General features: G+C 35.9%; 1 protein-coding gene and 1 long non-coding RNA gene across 4 annotated transcripts; both read right to left on the reverse strand.

The window, feature by feature from the left end:
* Window positions 1-6,547: 6,547 nt before the first annotated feature.
* On the reverse strand, window positions 6,548-18,016 carry LOC126659834 (probable leucine-rich repeat receptor-like serine/threonine-protein kinase At3g14840). 3 transcript variants are annotated; one of them, XM_050353162.2, is made up of 22 exons: window positions 17,736-18,016; window positions 17,590-17,658; window positions 17,447-17,518; window positions 17,286-17,357; window positions 11,432-11,503; window positions 11,266-11,337; window positions 11,109-11,180; window positions 10,962-11,033; window positions 10,820-10,888; window positions 10,660-10,734; window positions 10,517-10,582; window positions 9,804-9,869; window positions 9,673-9,708; window positions 9,524-9,564; window positions 8,997-9,337; window positions 8,731-8,926; window positions 8,471-8,611; window positions 7,940-8,058; window positions 7,641-7,851; window positions 7,327-7,561; window positions 7,057-7,207; window positions 6,548-6,983 (listed from the first exon to the last, which is right to left on the reverse strand). In XM_050353162.2, exons 3-22 carry the CDS (start codon window positions 17,464-17,466, stop codon window positions 6,669-6,671), a joined length of 2,442 nt encoding a protein of 813 aa, XP_050209119.1. In that variant the 5' UTR covers window positions 17,467-17,518; window positions 17,590-17,658; window positions 17,736-18,016; the 3' UTR covers window positions 6,548-6,668. The 3 variants fall into 3 exon arrangements, with proteins under 3 accessions (XP_050209119.1, XP_055960037.1, XP_050209120.1); XM_056104062.1 differs by having other exon boundaries at window positions 8,997-9,373; XM_050353163.2 differs by lacking the exon at window positions 17,286-17,357 and having other exon boundaries at window positions 8,997-9,373.
* An 8-nt stretch (window positions 18,017-18,024) lies between these two features.
* On the reverse strand, window positions 18,025-19,120 carry LOC126659835 (uncharacterized). Its single transcript, XR_007635102.2, has 3 exons — window positions 18,374-19,120; window positions 18,121-18,158; window positions 18,025-18,057 (listed from the first exon to the last, which is right to left on the reverse strand). It is a non-coding gene; the product is annotated as an uncharacterized LOC126659835 (long non-coding RNA).
* Between the last annotated feature and the right edge of the window lie 2,063 nt (window positions 19,121-21,183).

Here is a 21,183-nt window from a genome sequence, read left to right on the forward strand (position 1 = left end):
AGATGAAAGCGAAATTTTATAAAAGCTATATTTAATCATGTAAAATTATAATAATATTTTTGTAAAGAACATAGTACTAAAAAAAAAAAATTCATTAATATTTAATAATTTCAAAACTGTTAATATATATATATATTATTCACTTTTTAGGAAACGTCAAGCTCATTCGATTGGAAGTAAAGCTACGAATAATTACAACATTTCAAGCATATTGTACCAAAATCTAAAGATTATTGAGAATCAAGGAAAAAAAGAAATTGAGAAGGAAATAATACCAACTTTGGATATAAGTTTGAATGAAGTTTACTTGTTTTTGTTCAAATAAAAAATTATCTGAAATACCGTTTAGATTGAAGAATTTTATATGAAATTTATGAAATTTACACAATTCATGAATTTTATAAAAAATTATTGTTAAATGTGAAAAATGGCATGAGAATTCATGGATTGTAAACAATCCTTCATTTTTCAAAATCTATCATTTAATTTTCCGCATTCTAAGTGCAAAAAGTTTTTATATTTAAATAATTGGGGAGAGGAGAGCGCTTATGGGAGGAAAAGTTGAAATCCATTATTTTTAATGATTGCGTTATAATTTAAATATTTCAAAATATATCCTTATTAATACATGGATTTCATATTCAATTCAAACGATAGAATTTATAAATTTATCAATTGTACAGTCCCTAATTTAATATCCATAAATTTAATAAATTATTTAGATTTTAAAAACCTCTGATCCAATTGGTATCTAAAAAAATTCTTTATCCTTTCTTTCTAGAAATAAGGGGTCTAAATGAAAACAAAAAGGAATGGCTAAAGCTTTGAATGCATCATCCGAATATTACTAGGAATAAATAGTTATTCCTAGAAAATCTATAAAGACTCTCTTGGAATTACACTATGATATCTCCATCAACTCCAAATGAATCCACATAGAAAAAATCTTCCACTAAATGATGTTAAAAAAATTAACTTTAGCTTTTAGATTACTTTGTCTATTTTATGTTATTTTTATTTTAGTGTTTTTTTTGAATTATTCACAAATTGAGAGATATGAATTGGATAATGATAATATATTCTTTGTGAACCGCAGAGTTGGTTACGCATCTATGATGCAGATAACCTTACTTAGGGTAAGTTTTTCCGTTTCGAAAATTCTCAAACTCTTCGAAAACGTTTCATGGCCGTTTATATAAATACTAAAAGTTAGAAAATCGTTCCTTAAAAAAAAAATCGTCTCCTATATAAAAAAATTTCTTAAATAGTTAATAAACTCTAAAAAGGTTATCTATAAATAAAAGGCCAAATAATTAAAATAGTCCAAACCTTTTATAAAAGTTTCACAAAAATCCAAACCTTTCAATTTTATCCAAATTGTCCTGAAACACATTATTTCGTTTCAATTTTGTCCAACTACACAATTTTGCTTATGTGATGCTGATGTGTGACATTATGCCACATCAGCGACACATAGGCGCCACATGAGCAAAATTATTGTCACGACCCATTTTCATGAATCGCGACCGGCGCTAGGGTAGTACCAAAACCCGTAGCTAGCCTATCAATTAACATATAAACACATAAACCTGCAGAAAACCTATGGTCGGGGGCAACCGAGACTTCAGCCTAAATCTAGCAGTTATAATATTCAACAGTTAATATAACATGCTTATCTAATTCCGAGTCTAATATAGATTTATCATAAACCAATGTAAATAATATAACATGCCAAAGCAATATAACTAGTCGAACCAATCTGACAAAATATATAATAATAATAAAGACGTCTAGTTACTACTGCGGTCTAAGAATAAAACAGTTTACAATTTATCAAAATAAATGGAACCTCCGAGGAAAAGTAAATGCGGAGATCACCAGACTCTCTCAGATCATAACCCTGGGAATATTGGAAAAACAACGTGGTCAGATATACTGAGATGAGTTTATACCACTATCTAAATTTATTAAGTGGAAAACCTTTAAAACCGTTTTAAAACATTTAATAACGATATTACGAATAATAGTTGGAAACCTAATCCACAATTTTAAATAATAAACATAATCCAACAGGTCTGGTCCCGAGAGCTGAGCTACACCGAGTTAACACTGACCACACTTATACCAGAATCCCGAGAGCTGAGCTACACCGAGTTATTCTACTTGGTCCCGAGAGCTACGCTCACACCGAGTTACCACATTTCCATATATAACTTACCCAGATCAATACCGGTGCGCACGCAGTCCTAATGATGCCCATTAGGTAGCATGTTCCAACTAAGAGCCATAATATAAAAACAGTTCGAAATATACGTACAATATATATTTACTATTAAAATAACAATTTACTTAATAAAGCGGTAAATAGTAAGTACAAACTCACTGCTTGCTTATCCACGTGAATACCGGCAAGCAACTAATCCTGGTTCGCCTCTGGAGCACGAACAATAGACGGGTCTAGACAAATAAAATAATTATTAAAAACAGACCCTAACTCTAGAGAGTACTAGACACCACATAGGACTAGCACAAATTAACACGTCGGAATAAAACAAGCCAGAACACACAAAAATACCCAATAGGTAATAAACGTTCAATTAACACAAGTCTATTGAGTTCTCGCTTAAAATTCAATTTATAAATATTATTTAATAATCTTTAAATAATAATTAATATTCCAAATAGTGGGTTAGCCGAGTTATCATTAACTATGAAGCTAACCTCACTTGTCGGGTGACCCAAGTCTAACCCGACTCAAAACGTTTATCAAATATAAACCCGAGTTTATATTTATAAAATAATTCCATAAAATAATAAACCATTTTAAAAGCGGAACTCAATAACTTCAATTTCAAGTAACCTAAGTTACAACCCAAAAATCTACCCATTTTAAGTTTAATAAAATTTAGGGACTAAATTGCACTTTAGCCAATTAGGGACTAAACTGTACTTTTGCCAATTAGGGACTAAATTGTACTTTAGCCAATTTGACATCCAAAATCAATTTTATTGCTTTTGTTTATAATTAAAACAAAATATAAGGTTACTACCCAAAAACTTAATTAAATAAGTTTTAAAAACATTTAGGGGTTAAATTGTAAATTAGCCAATTTAAACCAATTTGAAATTTGAAATTAATTATAATTACCCGAGTAATTATATAGCTTAATTTATAAATACCCATCGTTTAGATATATTATTTATAACATATCTAAATTCAAAGTTATTATTAAATAGATTCAATTTATAATAACTAAAGGAACTCATTTGTTTTAGTCAAGATAATTTGATAATCAAGTTGGCTATTTAGCCATCTTCTCATTTCAAACATGGCAACCAAACACGCCAACCTTGCACTATTCATTTCACCATTTTTAAGCTACTGATCTTGATTTTAAAACTTCAAACCTTTAAGATTTCATATTATAAACACAACATCCACCAAAATCCATAACCCAACATCTTAAAAAGCAAAACCGAAGTGATAAATTTGAAAAACTCACAAGTAAGGACAATTCCGAATTATTCGATCAAAACTCAACCGAGACATCCATTATCGATGGAACAAACACAAACCGAAAGCCTAAACGATTTACAACTATCCTACTAAGAGTTTCATAACCATGAATCAATAAAATCATGGCCAAGACTCTTGAAAGCATTCGGTAGAAATCAATTTGTACAAGGAACAGATTTATCAAACTTAAAACGGAAACCGTACGGCGATTGAAACGAAATTGATAGCGTACCGTTTGGCGTAAATGAGATAGGGAAACGTAGAGAATTGAGTCCCCATGATGTAGTCTTTGGCGATAGGTCGGCTTTCTTTACACAACTCTATTAGATCAAAAATGCCAATGTCAATCCATAGTTGGTGAAAGTGAGCTGTTAGTCTGAGCACCCAGTTTTGAAACCCAGTATGTTCTATCGACGAATTCCTAGAAGTAGTGCCGACCCAGATGGGCGAGTGATGAGGAAGGGTGAACCTAGGAGGAGCATCTTCGCAAAACGAGGAAGCCAGTTCGCATAGGTGGCTGGGTGAGGTGATGATAGGACCGATACAAGTTTGGTTGTTGCCAGCATCGACAATTACCTGAAATTTGATATTCGGGGCAGTGGATTAGACGTCATCAATTTTTGCAGTAACTTGAGCGGCGATGTCAGTATTTTGGGCAGCCACGTTGTCTACATGAAAAATCGCCCTAAAAGTTAGGCGACGGAAGATGAAAGAAAGTCGGGAGCGACGGGCGAATGCTTAACGAATTCTTGAAATTGTAGGAAGCTTGGAGTTGGAGAGAAAAGAGAGAAGCGTCGAAAAAAAATTGCGAAGATTGTTGGTAATGAGAAAATGACTTGTGATTTTTTTTATAAGTGAAGTAAAGGGCAACCAAAGAGTCTATCGTGTGTTAGTATGATGACAGCTCATGCTGATGTGGCAATGATGAGGCACCGAACAGTCAATAGATGTGCACACCGTAGGCCAAAAAGAGACGGGCCACAAACGAACGGGCTCTAAGAAGAGTTGGGCCTTCAGGGATTGAATAAAACAAGTCCAAAATTGTTATTTCAGACTTGTTGGGGGCATTGTTTACACCGACTCAAAAATGACATGCGTCAGAGCATCGTGTGGGCTTATTATGGGTTTCCAGCCCAATAAAAGTCTTTTAGATTAGTTTTTTGGTTTTAAATAAGAGTTTAAAACTCATTAGGATTATTTCTCTTTAGGAATGTTAGTTAGATTTAAATTAAGAGTCTTGATTTGTAGAGCTATAAATAACTCAGAGCATTTATTATGTATTTTCTACCATTCAAATCAATAAAAAAACCAAGTCCAGTGCTTTTTATCCCACAATCTCCGAATTGTTTTAACTTAGGAGTAGTTCTTGACATTAATCTCGTCTGAGTTTCTTAATTCCTAGATTAATATTTTTTAGTTTATATCGGTTAAACCTGTGTAACCAAAAGCCCTGTGAAAATTTTAATACAGCTTCGTTATAACATTAAACCTCAAACTGATCCCATTTATAAATTCAAAAATTCAAGCTAAAATTATTTTTGGGAGAACATATATATTTCCATACTGATTTAATATATATGTATAATACGATTTCATTTTTTTAACTTCATGATTAGATATAACTTATAGAACTCACTCAATTTCGACGGACTCCCACTGTTGTTCTATTTCAGGTTTTATCGAGTAAACATAATGAGCTTCCACTTTCACTTCAGATGTTTAGTTTTCTAAAGAAGACGAATCGTTTTAATTCTAACCCGCAATAGTTAACTATTGAGTTTGAAATTTCCAAAAAATAACTATTGAGTTTGCAAATTTTGTAAATAACTTTGAACTACTGGACCTTTATATTTGGTAAATTTGTATTGTTTTTTTAACATTTTTAATTTGATTCTATCAATTTATATGTTTGAATATAATTGATTTTTTTTTTTGAACATAAATCTTCTACCGACTAATTTTTTTTTAGACAGAAATTTATAAATCTCTAAATTAAATATTAAACCATATGAACGAACTAATTTGCTAGAATTTTTAATCGATAACTATACATTAAAGAGCTTGTTTTTTTTTTTTTTTACATTATAATAGAAACATAAAACTACAATTGAATTTTTATATATAACAAAATCTATATCGTTGAATTTAATTTTCTTTTATTTATTCTTTAATTCCTCCTTTGTGGGGTTTTCGCCCTCTCTCGTGGGGTTATTGCCCTCTCTCGTGGGGTTTTTCCTCCGTTGTAGGATTATTGTCCTCCCTCGTGAGGTTGAACGTCCTCCTTTGTGAGGCTATTTTTTATGAAATTATTTTTCATTCTTTATAATCGATGCAGGTATATTAATGAAAGCGCTCATCACCCGATGACATAAAATATCAATTTTCAAAACAGTTTTCAATTTCAATGACTACATATATATGATTGATATTGCTTATTTATATTACTTTGAATTCTATTATTTATTGCTGTAATGCTACTTTTTCCTACTTCAAACTCTTAGGTTAGAATGTAGAAAAATTATTGCACACAACCGTTGCGCCATGTCATTCGTGTAACAAACCAATTGTGCGTTAGCCATGTGGAAAATTGAATGATAAAAAAAATAAGTATTAATTAAAAGATTCCCTATAGCAAATGCTCATTGGCTTGATGTAAAAATGACATGGCGCAACAGTTGTATGGGATAAACACTGTAGAATGTATTATAGTTAAGCAAGGCAGCAACACATTCCCATCTGCTGCTTATGCTATGGCTGGAATGTTTGATCAGGTCATTCTTTTCCTCTAATCAACCGCTTAAATTGTACCAGCTCTTTTATGTACAAATGGCTCAAATCCTTATTCATGAAATTATGTCATATCAACCACACCCCCGCACTTGTAATTTGTACCGTGTTCATAATAAAAATATGCTTAATTCAAATTCCCTATTCTAGATAATCACTCAATTTCCACGTCCAACAACTCATACCTGAGTTGGTGTTTTGGATCTTGATATACAAAGAGGTATTACTTCAATTCAATCTCCATGTCCATAACCTCAAGCTTTCTTTATTTTAATAATACTTTAAACTTAAACTATAATCTTCTTGATTCAAAATAAATATTCAACCAAAAACATTCAACCAAATATTAAATTCATTCAAATTTCTAGTCACAAGGTGTGATTTCACTCGAGCTTGCCTTGGACCTTAATTCATCAGTATTTATGTCATGATCGAATTGGTTTCGTAAGGCCCCGAGCGCATCCCCATATACGCTTCCTCCCATTACATATTCAGGAACAGGAGCTCCCCCTTCAAGCATTTTTACTACCTCCGACATTGTAGGCCTAAGCGAGGGCGAAGGATTCGTGCACAACAAAGCTATTTTCATCATTCTAACCGCTCCTTTCTTGTTGAAGTTGGAACCCAGTGTTTGGTCAACTAGCTCCACTAGGTTTCCTCTCTGTTGCACAACCAGAGCCTGCACAGAAAATAACCAACAAATATGTAAAAAAATGTTCACATTTCACGTTCGTTGCATTCGGAAATGTTACCCAATCTAGGAGACAAACAAAATCTTCGTCGGGTCGATACTTCACGTTGCTTTTCCCAACTACAATTTCTAATGCAACAACGCCAAAACTGTAAACATCTGCCTTGTATGTTAAGTGACCCCACAATGCATATTCCGGTGCCATATAGCCTCTGCACAACAAAAACATAACCGAGTTACATTTGCTTTACTAGGGTATGATTAGTGGAAGGAACAAGAGATTTACAAGATATATGAAAATGGACATGTTTGAAAAGAAACGATAACTCACATAGTTCCGGCAACTCTGGTGCTGATGTGAGTGTTGTCCTCCTCATCAAGCTTGGCCAAACCGAAATCGGAGATTTTGGGATTCAGATCCTTATCAAGTAGAATATTTGCAGCTTTAATGTCCCTATGAACAATTTTTATTACAGATTCCTCATGGAGGAATGCAAGACCTTTTGCCATGCCAATACAGATCCTTTCCCTCATTGGCCAGTCCAATTTCAACTTGTTTTCCTCCTCTGAAACCAACATTTACAAGAAATCCGTTTAGTTTGTCGATCAAGTTGGAAACTGGAGAAGTGAGCAGTGTAGGCTTACCAAACAAATTAACTTCTAGGCTATTGTTTTCCATGTACTCGTAAACCAACAGCAATTGATTCTTCTCAACACAACATCCGTGCAATCTAACAACATTTGGGTGCTGTAAAGCAGAAATCATGCCTACTTCATTCAAAAATTCTCGATTTCCCTGCTTTGACCTCGAAGAGAGTTGCTTTACGGCAACAATAGTGCCATCTGATAGAGTTCCCTGCAGCAAGAACAAAATATACTGACCCTTTGCTTGCATAGAAAATAACAAAAAGAGTACTGCTCTCACTTCTTTAGAAGGAATATACCTTGTACACTGCTCCAAAACCACCTTGTCCAATCTTGTTTGCTGGATCAAAGTTGTTTGTGGCAGTTTGAATTTGTCTGAAGGTGAAAACACCAATTTGCGAGTCTAAATCCAATAGTTCTGTTGAAGTAACAATGTTAATAGGAAGTTGAGAAAGTCAATTTGCATTGAAATATCTAAACTTTGCATAGTAAAACACTAAACTTGCCCACTTCTCAATTATTTTCCTGGCAATATAATCAAAAGAAACAGTAAACAAAATGGAGATGATGAATATACTTTAAGTTGCTACTAATTTTTGAAGTTACCTGAAGGCGAAAATGAAATGACAACAAATTTATAGTGGTTTTTATTCATGCATTTTGTTTTGCCATAAAAAAAGAGGATTCAATTCTTGCTTTTAAACGATAAGCAGATAATCAAGAAATAGCATCTATTTTCAAGATAATATGTCCTGAATTAATCTCATCTCATGATATATGGTTGCAAATGAAGTTTTGCATTCATTCATTTAGATTACATTCAGCAGTACCTTGATCTTTTACTTCCCTTTTGTGAGCTTTCCACCAAATAATGCACACGGTAATAAGAACGAGCAACACTGGCAAAACTACAGCTCCAGCCACAATCAATTTTTTCCATATGCCTCCACCAGATTCAGGAGGTTTGAAGTCTGCAAAATTAGAAAAAGACAAACGTCAGGTTGCATTATATCCATGCAAGTAAGTCTACATTGAACTTGTCATTCTACAATAACACTAATGCTCAAACAGAAGAGATTCTACAACTTGCCAGATTCCACATCAATCACAGATATGATAGGACCGTAGGTTCCTCTGCTAGGAACAGCGGTTGTTCCTTTCCCGGTCCATTGAAAACGAATCTCTATAGTTCCCTTCTTAACCGATGCTTTAAAATCCTTGATGACCACCTTATCTACCCCCTGTGCTTCCTTCACTATATTGAAATCTTTCAACACACGTTTCTCCTACAGCACGCAAATTTAATTAAGCCATCTTCTCTAAAAGATGTAAAACACATAAAACAGAACTAGTTACTTGGATATAGACGTCAAAAATCCGTCTTCCAAGACTGTGGAATGAGCTATTATCCCTGATTATTATCTCTGCGAAATGAAGCTTCACAGTGTAATTCCCATTTCCTAAACAACGCACAAAGTACGTAAGGGATAGAGGAGTTGCACGTGCACTTGTGTACAGCTGAGAATTGCTCATCCTAAGGGTGGATACGTTTTCTGCTATATAGTCTGACATAGCTTTATTTTTGCCCCAGAATTGTCCTGTGGTACTAACTTCCCAAGTCTCCTCTTTGGGAATATATGTTGCTGGACCTCCAAATTCTTCATCTGAATCATAGCTCACGCTTCCAATGACTGTTTCTATTCCACCGCAATTTATATGCACGGAATACCTGTCTATTAATAGATTGCAGTATTTATACATGAGAAAACATAATATAAGCAGCTACATTATGAAAAATGCATAATTGTTTTCCTCCACAGGTCCGTTTGTCCTCACAGTTAATCAAAGCATGTATCATGTACTTTTATGTAAGGGATGACTACCTTTCGAACAAGCGAATTTCTTTAGGCACTCGATAGGTTTTCTAAAAATAAGCAGTAGAAGAAAATTGTATCAGCTGATATTTTTGAAGATAAGAAGAGGGAAAAGAAACTAACTTTTGACATAACAGCTCAGTAAAGCAGTGACTTACGAGTCATTCACTCCTGAAGTGCTTTTGAACAAATTTCTGACGGATCAAGCAAAAGGTAAGGTTCAAATGCGGAAACTATTAATAAAATCTTCAAACTTAAGTAAAGATAAATGAGATTTGTTCGTTCTTACAGCTTATCTCGACATGTAGGTGGCAATGAACTTTTGGTAAAATTATTATAAGAAAGGTCTATATCACTGCACACAAACATCAAACATCTTGCAACATAAATGTTAATAGTTTTATTAATGTCAAAGCGATAATGATTATGCAACTGGCAATTACTTCATCATCTTCAGATATAGATGCAAAAGATCTTTAACCTTCTTTTGTTAAGAAGAAGAGGTTAAAAAAAATTAACTTCTTAGAGTTGCATATTTCATCGGACAGTTAAGTATCAGAGGTTTTGCCATTACTTTCTGCAGCTGTTGAGTATTTTTATTTTTGCTACACTAACATAAAAAGAAACAATTTATCAGGCATTAGACATTCACTAGCTTGGGAGAATGACTTGTACTTGAGTACTACTATGATTTACTTGATCACCAAGCCAATTGCTGTTCGATTTACTGATTAATTGACGCATAAAAGAAGCTAAGGAATGATAACAATGTAGCAAATATCTCCATATTTTAGTTTAAGGTAAGAGGCATGTTGGTAAAATGGGATGATTTAAATAGGTGAGCCTTCCTGGAAAACCGAAATTCACTCACAGATAGGTTTGCAAGCTTAGATTTCTCAATGATGCATAACAAAAAGAAGAATCATAGGTACAATTTTTCCTAGGTTGAAATAGAAAAATGCAAGAAACCTAACATAATGCGAAAAAAAGATAAAGACATACACATTTATACCACCATTCTTGAGCCAGTCCGGAATGGGTCCAGTGAGTAAGTTGCTTGTCAGGAACCTATTCGAGAGGCAAAAGAGGAAAATCACCTTATATCGGGAGTAATAGAAAAATTTATGCCCTGCTAGAATACTTACAAATAGCTCAACCTTGCACGAGCAAGAACTTCAAGATCTGTTGAATTAATTCCCAACCTGTTGAAACTGAGATCTCTGCATGGCAAAAACACTTTTTAATCATAAAATGCTAATGTTAAGGTTGAATTTAGATTTAATTAGTAAGGAAGCATATGATTACAAAATTTTCAGATCTTGGATTGCATCTAGAGGTCCGATAAATCCAGATATATTACAGTTCCTCAACATCCTGCAAAATAAACTAAGTTACTTGTGTAGAGAAAATTCTGAACCCATAAATGTTATTGTTAGTAATGACTTACAGCCTTTGAAGTTTTGTCAAGTTGTCTAATTTTGGAAATGCTGAACCTTCCCCGTATAAGTCACTAATCCTTCTGCATGATTTAGAAACTGACATTATTAACAATTCTTTTCAAATTTTCAATACCATAAGTAATTCTTTAACTCACACTTCGGCTAAGTTGTTTAGAGCAAAAATTGTAGAAGGAATAGGCCCTTCAAAGCCACTAGCTTGAATCTCTCTGCTCCATGCCATTCAAAAATGATTCATTATATAGGAACTAAAGTTTGATGAACTACAAATTTATGATAGAAGATGGAATGTACAATCTCTCGAGACTCTTCCAGCTTTGGAAAAAACTGGGAATTTTTCCACTGAAGTTGTTGCTGCTTATCTTACTGCAAATGACCATTACAAAAACAATAATAAAACTTATGTACAAGTAAAAGATATCTGTACAGAAAGCAACCCAAAAATGTAATAAGGGCTTACAACTCTTTTAATTTGGTCATATTAGAGAGAGTAAGAGGCAAGTGTCCGGTAAGATTGTTGGCGCTAAGAGTCCTTAAAAAAAACACAAGATCAATGTTTTTTTTTGAGAATCAAATAAGACTTATATTAAAGCTCCAAAGCAGTTACATTGGTGAGAAAAACAGGAAAGTGACAGAACCACTCCTGAAAACCTGGTATGGAACGGGCATTCTGCGCTAGAATGTGCGCTGCCTGATTCGCAGATCGTCTCACAAAAATAAAATTAACGTTACTTAACTGCTTAGCTAAATGAAAACAATCACCCATAATAGAATCCGACTCCGAGACCTCCGGGTTTCGAATTTCTAGAATTACCTCCATCGCATCCGACTCAACCACCAAATTCGGGGTATCCTTTAGCCAGCTCAAAGCTTCCCGAATGCCCATTGCCTCCGCCATTCTCGGACTAACACTGCCATTATACCGAACTTGCCTGGCTTGAATCAATGCACCTGTCCAATCCCGAACCACAATACCCACACCCGTACCTGCACAATCCGAGAAATTCGCTGCATCCACATTAGCTTTTAACCATCCAACTTTAGGAGGAGTCCACAACACTTTGCCATCTTCTTTAAACAAGCTGGAAGATCTCAAATTCACAGCAGGAAGACGAGCAACTCTCCAAGAAGTAAGCTGAGCAACTGCCGCCGCCATCACTGACTCAGCTGAGCCCGCTTTCTGACTCCAAACTACGCTGTTACGGTTTAACCAGAGATGCCAGCAGATGAACGCCACGAGAACACGATCCTCTAAGGCCAGAACTGATAACCAATTATCCACCCAATCATTCACTGTTGTTCCTGCATTCAGACTCGGGACTTGAATAATACACCAACATTCCTTCGCTAGCTGACAATCAAAAAGAAGATGGGCAGCTGACTCTTCCCCACACCCACAAACTGGACACTGCTCAAAGATGAAGATCTTCTTGCGATTTAAGGCAACTGCCGTAGGCAGAAAATCTTTACAAACCCGCCATAAGAAATTTCGAATGTGAAGCGGAATCGGAAGTTTCCAGATTTTCGACCAAACTGAGTTAAAAGGACTGGAAATATCACCCCGAATCGCCCTATAACAACTCTTTACCGAGAAACAGCCCTTTACTTCAAACTTCCATCTCCAGTCGTCTTCAATGTCTCTACTACTAAGAGGAAGTTGCAGGATATGCCCTACATCATCATTATTGAAGACATCTTTTAATAACCCAACATCCCAATCTCTTCTATCAATCTCAAACAAATCACACACCTTGGCATTAGCAAGCTCAGCCGGCATCGTCGTAGAAATAAGACCACTGTTATCATTATCAATCCAGGGGCTGCCCCAAACTCGAGTCTTCCGCCCGTTACCTATTTTTACCCGAACTCCCTTTAACATGATCGCTTGAGCTTCAAATATACTACGCCACACATAACTAGCATTCGAACCCAATTTAGCCTCTAGGAAAGACGAATTCGGAAAATATTTTGCCTTAAACACTTTTGCCATGAGATTATTTTGCATTTTAATAAGCCGCCAAGCTTGACGAGCAAGCATCGCCACGTTGAAATCTCGTATCTTCTTGAAACCTAAACCACCAAATTTTTTCGGAATGCAAAGTCTATCCCAACTCGCCCAATTAATGCCCTTTTTTGTAGCTTGATCACGCCCCCACCAAAACGAATTTAGCATTCTTTCAAGTTCCTCACAAATTCTTAACGGGATAAGAAACACGTTCATTACATAATTTGGCATCGCTTGAGCCACGGTTTTAATGAGAATTTCCTTTCCGCCTCTTGATAGAAATTTCGAATTCCACCCTTTTACTTTATGCCACACTCTATCCTTAATAAATCGGAAAATTTCCGTTTTATTCTTGCCGATCAAAGATGGGAGACCCAAGTACGAACCATTCTTGACCGCTTCCTCCACACCCATAATAGCCTTTACGTTTACTCTAACTTCCGGGCCAGTATTCGAACTAAAGGTAATGTTGGACTTCTGGAAGTTTACCTTTTGACCCGAAAAAGACTCATAAGCATCAAGGACCTCTTTAACAACAACCATCTCCTCAACCGACGCCCGGAAAAAAAGGAAACTATCGTCCGCAAAGAACAAATGACTCACCGAGGGAGCGCCACGACAAATAGAAATCCCATGTAATCTACCCAACGATTCCTCATGAGCTATCAAACGACTAAGCCCTTCCGCACAAATAATGAAGAGATAAGGCGAAAGCGGATCGCCTTGCCTTAGACCCCGACTAGGAACGATGGGAACCATATTCTCACAACCACTAATGCTAGAATACTTGATTGTCCGCACACAAAACATCACCAATCTAATCCACTGATCACAAAACCCCAATCTATGAAGCATAAATTCCACGAAATCCCATCGAACTCTATCATAAGCCTTGCTCATATCGATCTTTAACGCCGCCATACCATTCTTTCCCCTACGCTTGCAACGTAAATAGTGACCTATTTCGTAAGCAATGAGAAAATTATCAGTGATCAAACGATTCTCCACAAACGCACTTTGGTTTTCCGAGATGATTTTCGGCATAATTTTCTGCATTCTGTTTGCCATGACTTTAGATAAGATTTTGTAAGCAACATTACATAGGGCAATCGGCCTTAAGTCAGACACAGATTCCGGATTAGTCACCTTCGGAATAAGAACAAGAGTTGTGTCATTAAGCCCTTCTTTAAAGTCACCATGCACAAAAAAATCACTACACAATTTAGTCACATCTCTCCCCACCTCACACCAATACTTTTTAAAAAATGCTGGATTAAATCCGTCCGGACCCGGCGACTTATCGTCATGCATACTAAAAATCGCCTTACGAACCTCAAATTCTGAAACAGTACTAACCAGACCTTCATTATCACTATTATCAATACAAGGCAAGACAACACCAATATCAATAATGGTACTGTTCAACTCAGAAAAAAGATTCGAAAAGTACCGGGTAAGAATACCATCAATATCTTGTCTGGACGTCCTCCAAATCCCCTCTTCATCACGTAATTTATCAATACGATTTGACCGTTTTCTAACGGACGCAAAATTATGAAAATATCGCGTGTTTGAATCACCCTCGGCCAGCCAAAAACACTTCGACCTCTGCTTCCAGTAAATTTCTTCTTCCCCAAGGATTGAATTATAATCCTTAGAAGCAGAAATATACGCTTGCACACCCTCCTCATCACTTCTATGTTGCAGACCATCCAGGTTTTTACGCAAACGCTCCAACTTGCTCTTAAATTGCGGCCCTCTATTACCACTCCAGCAGTTAAGGCTTTCCTTTGTCAAACTCAATTTATCGGAAATATTGAGCGTGGGATCAGATCTCCAAGCCAAGTTTACCACCTCCCCACACTCCTTCTTTGCCAGCCAAGTATTATCAAAACGAAACCTGCGAGTTTTAGTAACAACAGGTCTTTGGGTAATAGTAAGAAAAATCGGCAAGTGATCTGAAGTAGTATGCTCCAAGTTCCTCACCCTCGCTTCCGGAAATAAACTGATCAATTCGCTGGAGCACAACACACGATCAAGTCTCTCCTCAACCTTACCTCCATCACCTCTTCCTCTCGCCCACGTAAATCTGTACCCCGAAGCCCCTATATCAAACAACCCACAACTAACAATCGTATCTCTAAAGCCATTCACAAGCCAGTTAGGCTGAACAACGCCACCTCTTTTCTCATCGTACGCTAAGATGTCATTGAAATCACCAATTACGCACCATGGGAGAGAACTAGAAAGACTTAACTTCTTTAACAAATTCCAAGACTCTCTTCTACGATTTTGCACAGGGCAGCCGTAAAAACCAGTAAGGCGCCATTCCTGCGACCCCACAACCTTGATACTTAAGTCCACATAATGACTACACGAATCCAGTAAAGTAACCTCAGCCTCAATCTTCCAAAGAACAGCTAAGCCACCCTTTTTCCCCACACTATCAACCGAAATAGAACAATTGTACCCCATGGCATTCCTCAAAGCAATAATTCTTGCTTCGTTAATCATGGTTTCGCAAAGAAATATAAAAGAAGGGTTCAACCTTCTAGCCAAGTCACGTAGGAATCTAATAGCACGAGGACTGGCCAATCCTCTGCAATTCCAGCTTAAACAATTCATTGTTGTGGGCCGACCCTCTCAAGGTCAGCCGGTCTGTAACCCTCAGGATCAATAATCATGTCAGACGCATGAAAACTTGGCCCATCAATCAATCCCTGCTTACTCAGCCCAATATCAGGCCTCTTCCTTTTGGCAACAAATGCCAGCTCATCCTCTAGCTCACCTGGACTAATGACTTTGTTACTATTATGGTTAGTAACAGATCCTCCCTGATCTTTGCCTGGCAAAATCGAATAATTTCCAAGCCCAACCCCCTTATCACTCCCCTTTCCTGTTTGAAATTCAACTTCCGGATTTGCTCTAACAATCACAAGATTATTTGCCAATTTTGAATTCAAACTTGCCACCTCATCGTCATCAACCTCAGAATCCGCCCTAGCTGCCGTCGATTTCCTTAACCATTTCCCATCCATAGAACCCTGTGGTTTTTTAAAAGAATAACGTACGTCTGCATCATACGGCAACAGTTCTTTGGCGATCGGATTGTCAAAGTACTTTTCACAGTATTTTTCAGAGTGGCCCATGATACCACAATAGAAACAAAACATCGGGATCCTTTCATATTGGAAATTAATCCAATTCCATGCAGAAACGCTACGCTTAAGCTTCATTTTCCGCTTCAAAGGTTTACGAACGTCAATACTAACCCTTATGCGAATAGAACTTCCCTCCGTTGGCTTAACAGATCTGTTATCATGGCATATAAACTTTCCTAAGTAGTTACCAACCTCCTCACCCAATTTCTTAGAAGCCATACCCAATGGAATATCAAGCACATGGACCCAAAGACTAGCCTCCCATAATTCTATTTCCGCCGCCGTTTCACCAACCACCAATTGACGACAAAGGAAAAGATGGTGTTCAAATGTCCACGGACCATCATCTATCACCCTTCTCATATCCCTTTCATGACAGAATTGAAACATGAACAGATTAGGGGCCGCTTCTGTGATACAAACACCCTTCACCGGCTTCCATATCGGAGGCAATACAGGTTTCACAGCCACACAATTCACCACTTTTTCTGTTAAAAACCTCCCTACCAAACACCATTTATATTCTTCACTCAATTCTCCCAGCGCCTCACCCGAAAAATCCAGACCTTCGTCTTCATCCTCTTCAGGAAATAAACGAGCATTAAAATCAGACATACCAGACGTACCCGCCATACTCTCAGCAAACCCAGCCAAAAGAGAGAAAAAGCAGACCGAGAAAAAAACCCCAGAAGCCCTAGTTTACTCCTTTAGTGAAATAAGTGTGCATGAAGAGACAACTCGCATGTATTGGTCAAAAAATAAAACCAATAGGAAAAAGGTTAAGTGGAAACCAAATCTCACAGAAACCAATGAAAAGAGAGGAGTAAATCAGCAAAAGAAAAAGGTGGCTAATGATTGAGGAATAAATCACACATCAACAGAAACAAAACAAACTGTAACAGTAACCACTTGTCGCTATTCAATAGCACAAGACAACAACTTGCCCAGCGCAAGACTATGTAAATCCACACCAATTATTCACTGTTTTTGCTGCTTCTGAATTCCTCATTTTCACCACATCTGTTAAATATGTCACCAAATTTGATGCCACCCCTTTGAATGCACACAAGATCAATGTTAAATAAACATTTTTCTGGACTTTTTAAGGTAATCAAATCTAGTTTACAAGTAGGGAAAGAGAAACTAACAGACTCTCCAAATTAACCAAGTGTCCAAGCTCATGGGGAACAAATCCATGAAAGAAATTGTTCTCAAGGCTCCTGAACAAATAATCAATATCCATAAGATGGTCACATGAAAGACATTTTAAATTAAATTTAAAGATAAGAAAGGAGGGAGCATGCAATACAAGAAAGTAAGTGAAGTCATTTCTCCCAAGTAACGTGGGATATTTCCGGTTAAGCGGTTCGCCAAAAGAGACCTGCAGTTGAGTGGATTAGATACCAGTGAGTAGTAAAAATGAGTATTTGTATGTGGTTTAAAACTAATTACAGATATTGTAGCTTGGAAGAAGCCCATTCAGCAGGTATGTTCCCGCTGAGGAAGTTGCGAGTCAGATCGCTGCAAAGATGGAAAGATTTTTCAATGAAAGTGGAGATATATGGTAGAATTGTTGTTGTAATGGATGAAGCACTTACAGTTTTTGAAGATAAGGTAGCTTCACAATTGCCGGTGGAAGCACGCCAGCAAGATCTTGCCCTTGGAGAGATCTTGCAAGAAGGAAAAAACAACTAATATATCATTATTCAATCGCAAACTGAAGATATTACCAGAGAGTTAAGCAAGTGTACATTTCCTGAACATGGCATACGCCGTCCGGACTTGTGCAATCACATTTCACACTGTTATTGTACAATGACGTATCTGCACGCTTCCAGCTTGAGCGACTGCTGCAGGGGTCAACACTGAAATCCCAGTCATTTTTTCTCAGCTGTCCAGCTATTTCACGGAGAGCTCTCACTGCATAACAAAACTCATTTCAGTCTCATATAAATTTGTTAAACTAGTTGAGTAGAATTTTACCTTCATCCGCAGCAAGTGTAGCTTGTGGAATTGATATCCTGCAAATGAGCAGCACAAGCATAATGAGCATGCAAAAGTTGGTGCAAAATCCTCCCATCTTTTTTTTTTTTTTTTGAGGCTTAATCAGTATATACTCTTAGAAGTGTGAATAGCTTGATATATAATGCATGGATGCATAGTTAACAAAAAGAAAAGAGTAGCTCTGCTGATTGAATGAAGAAGAAGGTTGCATAGGCATTAAAGGAAACATTACCTTGAATCACAATAGCAGGTACAAGATGAATGAATTACAAGGAGCAGGAAACTTCAAGTTCCCTACACTGTACCTTGAAGATGGGCATCAAGACTTTAATAATTTCAATTCAACACTCCCCATGCCCTATTCTATCATATATTTTCAAGCTAAGATCATGAAATCTAATCCAAATCTCACTTTGAAGAAGAGTTTTACATTCACTAATCTATCCAAACCAACAGCTCTAGTACTCTTACCAATTTGAATACCATAGTACCCTCCCCATTCCATAGTACCAATTTGAATACCATAGTACTTTAATAATTTCAATTCTATCATTTATTTTCAAGCTATCCAAATCTCACTTTGAAGAAGAGTTTTACATTCACTAATCTATCCAAACCAACAGCTCTAGTACTCTTACCAATTTAGTCTGCCCAATTCAACACTCCCCATGCCCTATTCTATCATTCATTCCCCTCCATTTTTATTCACTACTATTTTTTTGTACATCCAAAACAAACAAAATTTGTACACCACTCACAGTTCGTCTCTTTAGCAGCAGAAATTATCTACGTTTTGTATAGCCGGAGCAGTGACGTCAGTCCCGTCTAAAGTGATTCTTTATTTCTTCTAAGCAGAGGCAGTGAAGTTGTTACGGTGAGGAGTTTTGCTTCAGTTGCTATTTCTGCTCACCGGACTTCTATTCTACGCCTTCACCGTCTCCGATGTTCTTTGGACATAAATTTACTCATTTTATCTTGATAAATACAATTTTTTAAAACTTGTATTTGTCCTAAACTGCCTATCAATTTGAGACGGACACCTTGCATTTTTTTTTCATTTATACCCTGACCTTGTAAAAACACCATTTGTACCCAATTTTGAGTTTTTATGTTTCATCTCTACCCAAAAGCATTAAATTGTACTCTTTTCATTTGAAAAAAAGTTTAAAACAATCCTTCATTTTTAACTTATATACGAATTAGATATTAATGTTATTAATAGTACAAAAATACCATCTTTTTCAAAAGATTAAAAATAATAATAATTTTTTTTAGTTTTTTTAAAAAATATTTCGATTTTTTTTTAATTTTTTCAACTTTTTTAAAAATATTTCCGACAAAAAAAATTAAAAATGATAATAATTTTTTTAGTTTTTTTAAAAAATATTTCGAATTTTTTTTAATTTTTTCAACTTTTTTAAAAATATTTCCGACAAAAAAATTAAAAATAATAATATTTTTTTTTAATTTTTTATTATTTTATCAAATTAAAAAAATTAATTAATTATTTGGATGTATTTGATTATTTTTTAAGTTTAAGGATTTATTTGTATATTTTAAAATAGAAAAAAGTATGTTTTAAACTCTTTTCCAAATGAAAAAAGTACAATTTAATGCTTTTGGGTAGAGATGAAACATAAAAACCCAAAATTGGGTACAAATGGTGTTTTTACAAGGTCAGGGTATAAACGAAGAAAAAGTGCAAGGTGGGGTTTTTTTAAGGAATTAAGCCTTTTAGTTATATTGTATCTTTAATATATATTAGGAGAAAATAAGTAAATGTTTTCTCTCTCTTCTAATTCTCTTTGTGCGCTTCTTGAGAAATAACCGTTTCTCAAACACGCCATAGCTAATGGCGAAGAAGAAAGTCCAGAGGAAGACGGTTAATAAAGGAATCAATGTGGTAGCTGATAGTGAAAAGGTGATTACGAAGGAGATAGAGATAAATCCAGTTCTATCTTCGCCAATTTCTGCTGATTTTGACGAATAAGTTCAACAACTGCAATTGATCAATGAAGATGACCTAATTGAAGTTAATGTAGGAGACTATGATGAGAAGGAAGATAGTGAGAAGGAAGAAACAATGGCGGTTAAGGAATCAACTGAGATTAAGAGCTGGACAAATCTATTTGGGAATATTCGAACAAGATGCACCAGTACTGAATTGAATTACATTCCTCCTGCGGTTAAAGACGGAGCTCGTATTGTCTGCTTTAATTCCAAAGATGTGGTTAAGGAAGAGGATCGATGGAAGAATGCAATCGTGGGTTGTGTATATGGTTTAAACCCTATTTTTCAGAGAATTGAAATGTATGTGAAGAACATATAGAGTAATCTAGGGTTACAGAAAGTGACAAGGATTAATGCTTCAATGTTTCTCTTTGAATTTGATACTGATGAAGCTTGTAATGCTGTGCTGGGATCAGGCCCTTTTACTTTTGATAATAGACCTTTCCTTCTGAAGAAATGGCATCCAAGGATGACTATGGAACCATCTGAATTCAAATATATTCCCATTTGGATTCAAGTACCTGGGCTACCATGGGAATTCTGGTCTAAAGAAATACTGAGTAAAATTGGAAGCTTATGTGGAGTTCCTTTATTCTGTGATCAGTGTACTATCCAGAGAACAAAGCTTGCCTTTGCTACACTTCTGGTGGATATGGAAGTGAATGGAATGTTTCTTGAGAGTGTGTATTTGCAGGATGAGAATGGAGTTGGATTCTACCAACAGATTGTTTATGAATGGCGGCCTTTGATCTGTGACAAATGTAAGAAAATTGGGCATTCTATGAATTCTTATAGAATGAATACCCAGAAGAAAGAGGGGAAAAAGGTTACATATGAGAAAATCTCAAATGAGAAAGCCTCTGAAGTGCAGCAGGATGTTGTGGTAGATAAGATTGTTTTTGGAAATATCAATGCGATAATTAATAGAGCGAAGGAAAAAGTGAAGGCAAATGGAAAAACTCAACAAACAAATGAGGTAACTACTAACTCATTTCAAGTTCTAGAAATTGATAAGGAGCTAGGTGATGAAGT

This window comes from Mercurialis annua, linkage group LG8 (assembly GCF_937616625.2).
Source record: "Mercurialis annua linkage group LG8, ddMerAnnu1.2, whole genome shotgun sequence".
NCBI classification, from domain to species: Eukaryota; Viridiplantae; Streptophyta; class Magnoliopsida; order Malpighiales; family Euphorbiaceae; genus Mercurialis; species Mercurialis annua.